The sequence below is a fragment of the Equus przewalskii genome, chromosome 12 (genome assembly GCF_037783145.1).
Source record: "Equus przewalskii isolate Varuska chromosome 12, EquPr2, whole genome shotgun sequence".
Lineage (NCBI taxonomy): Eukaryota > Metazoa > Chordata > Mammalia > Perissodactyla > Equidae > Equus > Equus przewalskii.
In genome coordinates, this window is record NC_091842.1 from 20,092,513 (window position 1) to 20,104,892 (window position 12,380).

The 12,380-nt window shown below is 52.5% G+C and overlaps 2 protein-coding genes across 11 annotated transcripts; one reads left to right on the forward strand and one right to left on the reverse strand.

Moving 5' to 3' along the window:
- Positions 1–3,108: 3,108 nt before the first annotated feature.
- Positions 3,109–7,896, reverse strand: CDIPT (CDP-diacylglycerol--inositol 3-phosphatidyltransferase). 2 transcript variants are annotated; one of them, XM_070568073.1, is made up of 6 exons: positions 7,795–7,896; positions 6,353–6,487; positions 5,491–5,644; positions 4,970–5,051; positions 4,318–4,399; positions 3,109–4,183 (listed from the first exon to the last, which is right to left on the reverse strand). In XM_070568073.1, the coding sequence occupies exons 1-6, from the start codon at positions 7,862–7,864 to the stop codon at positions 4,038–4,040; spliced, it is 669 nt and encodes a 222-aa protein (XP_070424174.1). In that variant the 5' UTR covers positions 7,865–7,896; the 3' UTR covers positions 3,109–4,037. The 2 variants fall into 2 exon arrangements, with proteins under 2 accessions (XP_070424174.1, XP_070424175.1); XM_070568074.1 differs by lacking the exon at positions 7,795–7,896 and adding an exon at positions 6,588–7,034.
- LOC103547199 (putative protein T-ENOL) lies at positions 5,531–11,786 on the forward strand. 9 transcript variants are annotated; one of them, XM_008514276.2, is made up of 6 exons: positions 5,531–5,665; positions 8,094–8,178; positions 8,470–8,617; positions 8,895–8,928; positions 9,125–9,182; positions 11,501–11,786. In XM_008514276.2, the coding sequence occupies exons 1-6, from the start codon at positions 5,652–5,654 to the stop codon at positions 11,534–11,536; spliced, it is 375 nt and encodes a 124-aa protein (XP_008512498.1). In that variant the 5' UTR covers positions 5,531–5,651; the 3' UTR covers positions 11,537–11,786. The 9 variants fall into 9 exon arrangements, with proteins under 9 accessions (XP_008512498.1, XP_008512497.1, XP_070424177.1 ...); XM_008514275.2 differs by having other exon boundaries at positions 11,597–11,786; XM_070568076.1 differs by lacking the exon at positions 5,531–5,665 and adding an exon at positions 7,307–7,414 and having other exon boundaries at positions 11,597–11,786.
- Positions 11,787–12,380: the final 594 nt, after the last annotated feature.

The window sequence follows — 12,380 nt, forward strand, 5'->3', positions numbered from 1 at the left end:
TGCCCAGGATTCGAACCAAGGAAACACTGGGCCGCCTGCAGCGGAGCTGGTGAACTTAACCACTCTACCACGGGGCCAGCCCCGCAACTGGCTTATCTTTGGTTGCATACCAGATATAGTAATTGATTTGTTTAAGGACTCCTTGTATAAGAAAAATCTGTCTTTAAACAGCAAATCACACTCAGCATGGTGTGATGCTATTTACCAAATCTCCCCCTTCTGGGCCCACAACTAATCTATTTCTCAACCTCCCTTGCACAGAGCCGTGGCAATCTGAGTTCTAGCCAATGGAATGTGAGCAGAAGTAGTGTGTGCCAATTCCCTGCCACCCCGTTAAAACCAGCCTCGTGCAACCTCCACGCGCACCTCTTCTGCCTGCATGACACAAGCAAGCAGGGCGCTCTCGGAAGCCATGTGTTGAAAACGGTGAAACCTGAAGATGGGAGGAGGCCGAGTCCCTGAATCTCTGCTTCGGGAGAGCTACCTCCCAGTCAGGAGCACCCGATAAGGACTGAACATGAGTTCGACACAAGCTATCATGTTTGAGCCACTATACGTCTTGAGGTTTGTTACAGCAGTTAGCATTACTTGGACTAATCACAGTGTGAGAGCCTGGAAGAGATTCAAGACCACCGGAAGGAATAGTAGATTCATGGCGCCTGTCCTGTGCCCTCTCTGAGGCAGAGCCATTGAATGGAATAAGCAAATGGAACGTGCATGGTGCTTATTCATTCAGTGTGAAAGCATATAGGTGACTTCCAGAAAGTTATTACTGCACATAAGTAATGGACTAAGGTCCACCAGAGATGCTATAACAAAATACCAGCAGACTGGATGGCTTATAAACAACAGAAATTTCTCTCTCACAGTTCTGGAGGCTGGAAGCCCAAGATCAAGGCACCGGCATGGTCAAGTCCTGCTGAGGGGCCTCTTCCTGGTTGCCAGCCAGCACCTTCTCACTATGTCCTCACATGGTGGAAGGGGCGAGAGCTCTCTTGGGCCTCTTTTAGAAGGGCACTGATCCCACTCGTGATGGCTCATGACCTAATCCCCTCCTAAAGGCCCCACCTCCAAATATTGTCACATTGGGCATTAGGTTTCAGCATAGGAATTTTGAGGGCACATAAGCATTCTGACCACAGCAACACATAACACGACTCCACTGTGTCTCCTAGATCAATCATAGTGACTCCAAGACCCAATTCAGCCTGGTCTTTCCCCACCCCTCCTCCAGGAGGTCACAGGACCACTCTGCAGTTTCCTCCTGGGCTCAGTTCAGCCACGGGACATGAGACCAAAGGCACCAGGCTAACCTCCAGGCCTCAACAGGGGAGGAGCTTGGAGTCTTGGGAGCCAGTCACTCAGGCCTCAGGCACACATTCCACTTGAGTGGAAGATGCTCACCCCTCCTCTCCACCTCTCCCTCTTTCTCAGATCACAGAGAGCTGGATGTACATAAGTTAGAGACTCCTGTCACTGTAAATGGTCAGGGCCAAGGAGCCAGTCAGGGCTGTGGGGCTTGAGCAAGTGCTCAGAGGACTCATCGGCTGGAGGGGAGAGGTGACAGGAAGAAGAGCTCCAGGGCAGGAGCTGGGAGGGTACCTCATTGGTCTCCCACCCAGAGCAAGCAGCCAGGCACGGGAATACCTGCAGAGTGGGAGGGCAGCTTCTTCAAGTCCAAGTCTGTCCCTCCTGCTGCCCTGCCCTTCAACGTTCACCCTACAAGTGCCCCCAAAGAGTGCCCAGGTGATTCACTGCAGGATCATTCAGGTGGCAGGACGTGGTTAAACAAATAAATAGTGGAATAAGGAACCCGCTGACGTGGACCACCGTGTATGGTAAATGTCAAGGGTGCAGGCTCTGGAGCCAAGCCAGCCAGCTTGGGCTCCTCTCAGGACCTCGACTTCCTCTCTGGAAAATGGGCACCATAGGACTGTCGTGTTGTGTAGCACATGGTATAGAGTGATTGTGAGGTGAAATGAGGTAATGGACACAAAAACCGCTTGCAACAGCAGGAGCAGAACACTACACAGAACATGGACAAAACGAAATTTAAAATATGGGACGATATACACGTAGACACGAAGAATTGAAACAGACACATAAGCAGTGAGTAGCACTGGTCGCCCCTTGGGAGAACTGAGAGCTTAAGGTGGCAGACTTCATCATCCTTTTGTAATGTATGCAATTTAATTTTTTTACTGTCTTTTACCCATTATTTTGAAATATCCTTCAGTAGCTTTGTGCGGCCCTCCGGATAAAGTCCAAATGCCCTGCTGGGCTCCTCAGGCTGCCCCAGCTGGCTTCCGCCTCAACTCTCACCGATTCTCCAGCCCCCAACCCCCAGCACTCAGTGTTCCAGCCAAACTGACCTGTTTCCATTTCCGCAACTGCCCAGGGTGCTCTCCGGCCTCCCTGTTCCCTCAGCTGAGAATCCAATTCTCTCCTCTGCGTTAACCCTTCCCACCCCAATCCCTACCAGCTTTCTATTTGATACCCACCCCCTCACCAGCGCTTAAGTAGAGTGTTTCAGTGCTTTCTCCTCCCATCCTCCACCAAGCCCCTCCCTAACTGCATGATCGGCTCCCCCTTCACTGGTCTGACCTTCAAGAGGGCTGGAAAGCTGGTTGCCTAGTTCCCACCAAATCCCCTGGGCCTAGGACAGGAGTTGAGGCTCAACACACATGCGATAGTTTTCAGCTCCCCCAGACGTGGAGTGGACCTCTTGACTAAGCTATTATGTGAGTAAAATGAGCAACATCTGCAAAGAAGGCCCAGCACAGGATCTGGCATATGGTAGGCTCAATAGTTTTAAAAAGAAAGCTGGTGCCACACACCAGAGAAAGCTTAGACAGTAGGGGTAGCTGCTAGGAACAGATGCCCACAATGTCTACTATGTGGTAGGTGCCCAAAAGACATTCAATAAGGAACAGCGATCCTCAGCATTATCAGGGAGAAGAATCAGTCACCTGGAGTTTATGAAAATTGCAGACTTGTGGGCCTATCCCTAGAGATTCTGACTCTGAAGGTTTGGTACTGGGTCCAAGAAGCTGAATTTTTAAGAACTATCCCACCAGTGGTCTAAGGACCTCACTCGGAGAAACCAGCTCATCTATTCGTGAATATTTATTAAGCAGGTACGATATGCCAGGTTAAGGTTAATCTTCATTGTAGGCATAGAGAAGGAACAAGAAAAGTCTATAGCTGTGGAGTTTACATTTTAGTGGGGGTAGAAAATATCAGGCATACAAATAAATGTGGCCAGTGAGAGTTGTAAAGAAAATAAAGCAGGTGGGCAGAGGACATAGCATGAGCTTGGGTGGCAGGGAGGGCCTCTCTGAGGTCAGTGTGGAACAACAGGAAGGAGCCAGCCAGTAAACAACTGGGGGAAAAGCATCCAGATGGATCTTCCTTTTTCCCCAAGCTCCCCTCAACCCAGGCCCTGATCCAAGAGTATCTCAAAGGACGGTGAAGGATAGTGAAGAGCCCTCCCTCCGTCTCAGGCCTTTATTATTGAGGTTTTCAGACCCAGGATAGACCAGACAGAGGAGACTGCAATGGGGAAGGATCTAGAAGGTCCCTTCTCTCCAGGCCATGGTACCTGCAGGCTTTCTCTGGCCAGGGGCAGAGGCCTGACTCCCTGCCTTTTGGGAAACCTGGCCCCTACTCCATCTCATTCACTCAAATGTCCCTAAAGTCTCAGGCCAAGCCAGACCCCAGGGCTGAGCCAGCGGGTGTGACAATGCCCAGTCCGCAGACAGGCCTCTTCACGCTCCAGGAGCACTGTCCCTATGGGCGGGGCCCTGTGAGCATCCTTCCTGATTTGACGTCCAGATGCTTAGGGATCACAGGAGCAGGGACTGGTCCTCAGGATTATGGAGAGGATAACATCTCCAAAGAGGCTGACCCCCTTCCCAGCAGGTTGGACAACACATTAGGAATACATGAGCCTGGGAGCTCCTAGGAGAGAGGGGAGCCACGTGGCACAGTGAGACTCCCATGGCAGGTAGGCAGCCAGGGGCTAGGGGGTTCCAGGGTCACTTCTTCTTGGCACGGTCTGCTGCATCCAAGGCAGCCATGTTGCGGGCGGCTGTGATCAGGTGGATGACACTGATGACGGACTTGAGCAAGGCGATGGGGGCAGTGATCCAGAGGCCCATTCGGAAAAGACCCACGGAGCCAACTGTGGGAAGGGAACAAAGGCGATACAGACAAAATGGGATACAAGCGAGGGAGGGGCCCAGGAATTGGTGGCCTTCCCTCCCTGGGCAGACCAGAACCCCCTCCCATCCTCCCACGTAGGCCCTCATCTCCTACCTAAAGGTCCCTCAGAGAAATTGAACAGGTAGAGGAGGCAGTAGAAGAGCTCATTTCCAGCACACAGGATAAACAGGGCAGGCTGCACAAACCGCAAAGAGGCTGCTTCAGCAAAAGGGTGGGGCAGCCCCCCACCGCCCCGCCCAAGTAAGGGACAGGGGCTGGCACCCTCTGACAGTGGGCAGCAGGGAGGAACTATACTGGGGAAATAGGGATGCAGGGGGTAGGGGAGTAGGGTGAGGGTGGAAGGAAAGAACAATTTCAGCAGATTACTTCTCTCTTTAAAAATCCTTTCTGAGGCTGCCACTGCTCCCAGAATGAAGTCCACGCTCCTAGTCAGGGCCTAAGGCCTTTTGAGAGCCGGCTCTAAGACCTCTCTGGATTCTCTCTCCGTCCTCCCTTCCCTGCTCCAGCTACTGTTCCTCCTCCCTGGGTGCACCTGGGCCCCATGCCCACTGGCTGCCTGGAGCAATTTACACAGGCCCTCCCCACCAATTCTACCCTCCATGCCTCAGCTTACAGGCCTCTTTCCCTGGGTTGGCTGTCCTGCCTTGGTGTTTGTGCCCAAGGATGCCCTTGGTGTTTGGGACCAAGGTTCAGCCTAGGACTTGGCCTAAGCTGAGTAAATAAGGGAGGGGCAGGAAATGCTCACTCTGGAGGTGTAGTAGATGCGGAGCACTGGATTTCCAGACAGGTCGATCATCTTGTGACTTTCACTGCCTCGGGCCACAGAACTTGGGGAGAAAACAGGAGGAATCCATGAGTGTTCATTACCACTAATGCCCATCTAATCCTCATATCAACCCCCACCAGCTATCTACTGTACAGAGGCACCAGGGCACAGCTGAGGACCACTGTCTTGCCCAAAGCCACTCAATTACCTAGCTGGGAACAGAGTCAGGATTCAAATGCCAACATTCAAACGCCCCCACGCCCCTTTCCAAGAGCTGTTATCTATCTGGAATCCTCAAATACCCAGTCAGAAGAATTTAGAGATTGCTTAATTCCACTGTAAACAGGACTAAAACTGATTCAGAGAGGATTTGCCCAGCATCCTTCAACAAAGCAGAGCTAAAAAGGAGACATCCCAAGAAGCCTGAAGCCATTCCAGACACCCTCCCATACAGTCTCACCCCTCCCCACTGTTGTGTCATCGCAGACACAATCGCAGACCTGTGGAGGTGCAGCCAGTGGCTGGCCACATCCAAGCTCATGCTGAGCTGGAAGAGAAGGGTGGCCCGAGGGTACAGCAAGGCCAGGTTGACCAGCAGACACATGGTGGAGCAGCGGTCTGTCAGCATGTCCAGCATGGCCCCAAACCGGGTCCCTGAAAAATGAGGACTATTAGGTGGGAAGAGGCTATTAGGAGCCAGCAGATCTACGCCAGGGGCCTTATTTGGTAGTTCACTCTAATGCAGAGCCTAAAAGAACTGAAAATGTCCACCATCCATGCCTGGGGAGGAAAGCAGGCTGCTAGCTGTAGGGTGTGAGGTCAGTGGGCAAGGGTCACCATGACATGAAATGGGGATAAATGTGAGTGTGGAGAGAGCAAAACTCATCAATCCTAGAACCAAAGGTCCAGGTCTCAAGACAGGGAGACTTGAAGTCTTAGGGGAAGTCCTGGAGGTGGGTCTGGAGAACAGATTAAAAAGCTAGTCAACCCTCCAGAAGCCGTCCGAATGCCTTCTCTATCCTCCCTCCAAACACGCCTTCTGTAATCCCTATTGCTTGTGCCTGGCATTCAGTAGACGCCCCGTACACCTGCTGGTTTTTATTCAGAGAAGCCTACAGCACTGCCACTGCCATGTCCAGTCTTGCTAGCCCACACTCCTCAGTATCAGTGAGTTCTTCTCAACAGCTAGCTTAAATCCCTTCTGCTACAAAACCAAGCCATTCTCTTCTGCTTTCTACAGAGAAGGGAATAACGGAGGCCTCCGATTCCCGAGTACCCGCCCACCCTGAGGTCCTGAGTAGGCAGGAAAACGGGCAGAGGGCTGCTGGGCCCAAAGGCTGGCTGGGAGGAGGTATCTGTCACCTTGATTAAGGGCTCGAGCAGCGTGTCCATCGAAAGCGTCCAAAAGTCCGCTGAGCAGGTAGAAGGAGGAGGCCGTTAGGGGGCAGCAGGGCATGAAGTAGAAAGAAATGATGGCGAAGACAATCCGGGCATAACCTTGGGATGGGACGGGGAGGAGACAGACAGGGCGAGATCAGGGAGCCTGCCCACCGCCCCTCGCCCTCCCGTTCGGCCTGGAGCCGCGGGCAGCACTCACCAATGAGGTTAGGCACAAACAGGAAGATATTTTCGCCCGGCATCGCGGCGGCCCCCTTGCCGCCCCTGGCAGAATCTGGAAGCGCCAGCTCCGTCCCTGCCCCAATGTGCGGCCTCACCCTCCGGCCCGGCGCATCCGCCGCGCCGACTGCGCGCAAGCCCCCGCTGCCCCCGCCCGGCCCCAGATGTTAAAGCTCGCTGCCCGCCGGAGCATGGGCCGACCCAGATGTGCGCGGGGCGCAGGGGGCGCGCACACTCGCCCTTCTTATGGGCAGACCCTCGCCTCTGCTCGCCCCGCAGGCGCTCCCGCCTCCAGCTGCGGCCCCTGCTGTTCCAGCTGTGCTCGGCTTCCGGAAACCTACTCTTCCGCGTTCATACTTGCAAAGTCAGAGAAAGGGAAAAAAGGCTTAAAAAAATGGCTGCGGCCCCTTTAAGACCTGCGAGCTTCCTTTTCCTTTTCCTCCCTCCGCCCCTTTCCATCGGCTCGTACCAAAGCACAGACGGAGGAGAGGGGGCAAAGAACCGTCGACGCCGAGCAAAGGAGGGACTGAAAAGGAGAGGTCAAAACAGAAGGAGGCTAGATGCATAGCTCTACTTTCCTTTCTGCGGAGGAAATGACTTCCTGGAGACAAAGGGAAGAGGAAAAGATTCCGCCCTCCCAAGTCTTTGCAGCCCCAAGAGGCAGGGTTATTTAGTACAGTCCACATCCCCCCCCCCCCCCCCCTCTCTTCGGCCTCATGTGCTCTCGCAGGCTCCAGGCTACGAGGTGCCGGCTAGAGAGGCTGGAGGATGGCCTAGGGTGAAGTTGCTTGACGCGTGCCCCTAGTGGTAGGAGGATTAGGTCCCAGACTCCACCCTACCTGCTCCTCCCAAGTTTCTCAAGCTTCTGGCGCTGGGGTCACCGCCCCCAAGGAGGGACCTGAGGGCGGTGGAGGAGAGGCAGGAGGAGCGAACGCGACGTGCTGGGAAAATGCCCCTCCCCCGCCCCCGCCCCCGGTTCTGGAATCCCTAATATCCTGGCAACCGGGCTTCGGAACCTCCGCAGACACCAAAGTCTTTATAGCAAAGGGTAGCTCTGCCGCCCCGGGTCCCCGTCTTTCCACCCTTCCTCCCCAACTCCAGCTCCCCGTCCCCCGCGACCAACTGAGGTTCCTTGGACCTCCTCGTCTTCCCTCCTGCCGAGTAGCCCAAGATTTCAACCCGTTTACCAGGTCGGGGGCGGCAAGTTGGCTGCCTTGTCTTGGGAAGGGCCTTGGGTGGGAAGCAGCAAAGAGTCATCCCCAGGGCAAAGGGGCGAAATCGGGGCGGGGATTGTGGGAGTTCCGCCCACTCCCTCCTCTAGGAATACACAGGGCAATGATTTTTTTTTTTTCAGAGAGAAAACTGAGACAGCAGGATGGTTCATCCAAAGGCCTCGTTTAAATCTGGGCCTGGGGAATGGTGGTGGGACGGGTTTGGGGGAAGTGAGCTGGTTTCTCCACCTAACATAGGCTCCAACTGTTCCCAGGGGAATGGCATGCACTCCTACCAGGAATGAGGAGAACAAAGGCAGCGGGCTGTCCCAAGCTGCAACCTCCTTGGGTGGAGGTCCGGTGAGCATTGGAGGGGAATTCTAGAGGTGGTGGTGAAATAAAGTAGAGAGCTCCTAGGCTGAGGGCACTGAGACCTAGCCTCAACTCTGAGCCCATAGCCCCCAGCTCGAGGCCCGGAGGCCCCCAAAGTCTGCACCCGACTTCCAGGGCCTTCTAGGCCAAACCTCAAGGCACAGCCCTCCACCGGTAGACTCCTTAGACCCAGAGCCCCCAGCCTGGGAGCCCCTAAACCCAGGACTCCCATGTAGGAACTCCCAGGCTGAGCCCCTCTGACTTTCCCTTTCCTAAAAGGTTTCATTATCCCGCTCTGAGGAACTCCTGACCCGGATCAGCACAGAACTCACTAATGAGGCCTTGTTTATCGCTGGCTACCACATGAACCCTGTACCCACCAAAGGAAAACAGACACAAGACCGGGGGACTCAGATATCCAACCACGGTGACCCCCCACGCCAGGACCACTGTGTCCGGAGACCCTCCGTTAGCCCCACTTCCAGCCCCTCACCCCCTCCCAACCACAGCTGACCTCTCCAGGAATTTGCGCCCATCTCCCCCATCTCACAGCCAGCCCCAGGACTGTGCAGTGTGCCCCCACAACCCCCACCCAGTACCCACTCCCTGCTGGCCAGGAATCGCCTCAGCCCCCTTCCTCGTTAGCCACATCTCTTTCTAGCTGTGGAGATAGTAATTTCTCTACCTGGGGCCTCTATTTCCAGTGTTCTTCACCAAGACCCGAGGCACTGATACCCAGTGAGTGAGTCTTCAAGGGAGATGCCCTTTGTCCTGGGAGAAAGATGAGGAGCCTGTAGGGGAGGGAACAAGGGTTTGACAATATCCCAGTGGGGTGGGGGTGGGGGGGGTTTAAACCATGTCTTCCTATTCTATTCTGCTCTGACCCTCGAATTCAGAGTTCTCAGCCCTCTCCTTTCTCTCTCACCATCTCTAGCTCCGACAGAAACCGAACCCGTACCAAGGCACACCTCCTGCCATCCCCTTGTGACAAGGTATGTACTGGGTCCATGGATGGCAAGGCCGTTCATTATTAAGCAAATGTTTAGAGTTCACACGAAATGCCAGCCCCTGTTTTAGGAGCTTGGGGCACAGAAATGAATGATATAGTCTCCGCCCTTGAAGAGTTCGCAGTTTAGTGTTGGGCCAGTCAAGTAAATGGCCAATTACAATATAATATGAATGAGTGCCTGTAATAGAAATGGGAAACAGCAAGAAGACCACTTATCCCAGCCTCAGTTGAGACAGGAAGGAAAGGAATCATGGAGCTTCCTGAAGGAGGTGACACCTAAAGAAAGAATTTTCCAGGAAAAAACTGGTAGGGGTATTCCAAAGGCACAGAGGTGAGTTTCAATAGACTGAGTGTGTATGTGTGTGTGTTCTCAGGGCAGGGGAGAGGGTAGGACCAGGAACAGTTTAACTGCTGGAGTATGCAGGCATGGTAGCCAGGGATTAACCAAGAGAACTTATGTGTGCCTCATAGACGCTTTCCTGTAGGTGAGCAGTCATTGAAGAGTTTTGAGCAAGGGAGTTTGGAATTTTCGATCAGTCACTCTGGTGATCAAAGGGGAGAGTTAATGGGAAAGGGAAGAGACTAGAGGCAGGGAGGCCAGTTAGGAATTATTCCAAGAGACTAAGCTGGAGATGATTACGTCTTGAATTGTCGCAGTAGTAATAGAGATGAGAGGAGGGGCAGATATGAGAAATAGAGACCAAGAAGACTGAGTTTGGCAATTGATCAAAAATGGTACAGGAATAAAAGAAGGAATCAGATGACTCCTGGGTTTCTGACTTGGGTCACCTAGTCTGATGATGTCATGCTTCTGTTCAGAGCTCTACAATAGTTCCCCATTTCTGATTAAAAGCTGAAGTCTTTCAGTGGCTTACAAGGGCTGATATGATCACTTTCCTCCCCGACGCCATTGGCCCTCTGATCTCATTGTCTAGAACTGCTCCCCTTGTTTCCCTCGCTCTCAGCCATGCCAGCCTTCTCATTCTTCCTGGAGCATGGCAAGCACACTCCCGCCTGTGGACAGATTGGGTTTGAGGTGCCCATGCGAACTCCAGGTGGAAATAGCCTGTAGACAGTTAGAAATACAGCTCGAAAACTCACTGTCCCGGTCTGGGCTGGTAATAGAGATCTGATCTAGGAGGGAGTGGGCACTTGAAGGATGTGTGATTGTCCTGTGGGGGTTTATGCAGAGTGAAAAAAAAGAGGGCACTGAGGAGGGAGCCATGGAGAACCTCTCCACATAAGGGGTTGGCAGAGGAGGTGAGAGGGGTCCATGAGGGAGGCAGAGAAGGAACTGACAGCAAATTTTTGGGGGGGGGGGTGTCTATTATGTGCCAGGTCCACCAGGCCTTGGGGATGGTCATTTCTCTGACTGGGGCTGCTACTTCAAATGTCATGACCATGACCCCAGGCAAATTCAGCTGAAAAGAAGCCACTGTTCTTATCAAGGAGCTGACTTTCTATTGCCTTTTGGACATTTGATTTCTTCCAGTTGGGCTTTGGTGTTGGAAGCAGCTTGAAGTAGCAGAAAAGCCCTGGGCCTTAATAGCTAATCTGCTATTAACTTGATAGTTAGCCCTATGCAAGTTTCTTCCCTTCTTCCCATGTCAAATGGGAGCCTTGGACAAGATGCCCTGTGAGGGCCCTACCTAACCATAGTGGTTTCCCTCTCCTTCCCAAATGGCACTTGTTTGAGAATTTCGTCCTGAGCTAATACCTTCCCCTCATCTACCTGCCAGCCCCCCTGGTCCCAAGAGACTTTTCCATCCTCATCCTCAAGAAAGAACATGGAAGCCTACAGATCTTTGAATTGTCTCTTGAATTGTTGAATGGGGGAATGTGTGAATGGATGGTGGGGGTAAATGGGCGAATGGATAAGTGTATAGATAAAGTCACTAAACCTTTATTAAGCACTTACTATGCGCCAGCCCTGCTCTAGGGGCTGGAATTTAGAAGTGAGCAAAATAGAGTCCCTGCTTTCAAGAAGTTTAAATAGTGGGTGAGTGATTAAATGGAAGAGAGTTGAGTGGGTGGGTGGATGAATGAGGGATAGATGGATGAGTGGAAAGATGGATGGGGAATGATGGGTAGATGTGTGAATAGATAAATGCATGCATGGATGGAAGGAGAATGGGGGGTGGATGGAGAGACAGATGAATGGATAGATGGAGGATAGAAGGAAAATGGTGGGTGGATGGATAGATGGGGAATGGTGGATGGATAAATAGATGGGTGGGGGATAAGGATAAAAAATCATGAGCCTTGGATCTAAAGAGTCAAAAGGCTCTTATTCTTTTCTAGGGAACTCTGCCTAGCAGCTTGACATCTGGAAGATGATCTCAACCCTGTCTGGTGCTTCTCTTGGCCTCTCATGCTTTCCTCCATCTGTCTCTCTAGAACATGCCTCAAAGCTCCTCTTTCACAACTCATTGAACACTTTGGTTTGACGGGGACTCCTAGTCATGAGCACCATCACCTCTGAAGCCTCCGAAGTGTTCTGGAACCATCACTCCGCTCTCAGCTGGCAAGGACACCACCAGAAATCCAAGGCTTTAATAAAGAGGCAGAGATCCCTTCCTCCTCCCAACCCAGGCAGTGCTCTGGTGTGGCTTCTCTGGGGTGCAGATGTGGGGGGGGGAATGCCCCCACCTTTTTTTGTCAGATGTGTGGGCGTATTATTCAAATGGCATATTCCATATTATTGGAATGGTATATTATTGGAATGGTTTTAATTCAGGCAGTTTTCAACCTGCTATCTGTCAACCTGTTGGCAGAGATGAGCTCATGGATCCATACCGTCTCCTAGCCAAACTCCAGCATCTTAAGGTATAGGTTTGTGGCATCTGAGAGGGTCTACTTTTGCTTCTGAGGAGCCACCAGTGTCACTGCTGAGGTCTCCCCTCCGAGCTTTGGGGCCTTATGCCTATGGGGACATATCATACCCATTACTATCATATCACATATCATATCACACCCATTACTAGCCAGAGGCAGTGCAGTGGGCTTTGTGGAGCTTGCGTTTAAATCCCAGTCTGGCCACTTACTGGAGCCTCCTGAGGAAGTCACTTCACATCTCTGAGCCTCAGTTTCCTTATCTAAAAAAAGGGAATAATTGTCCCTGTCTCACAGGGCCTTTGTGAGGGTTGAAAACAATGCATACAAAGGAATTAGCACAATGCCT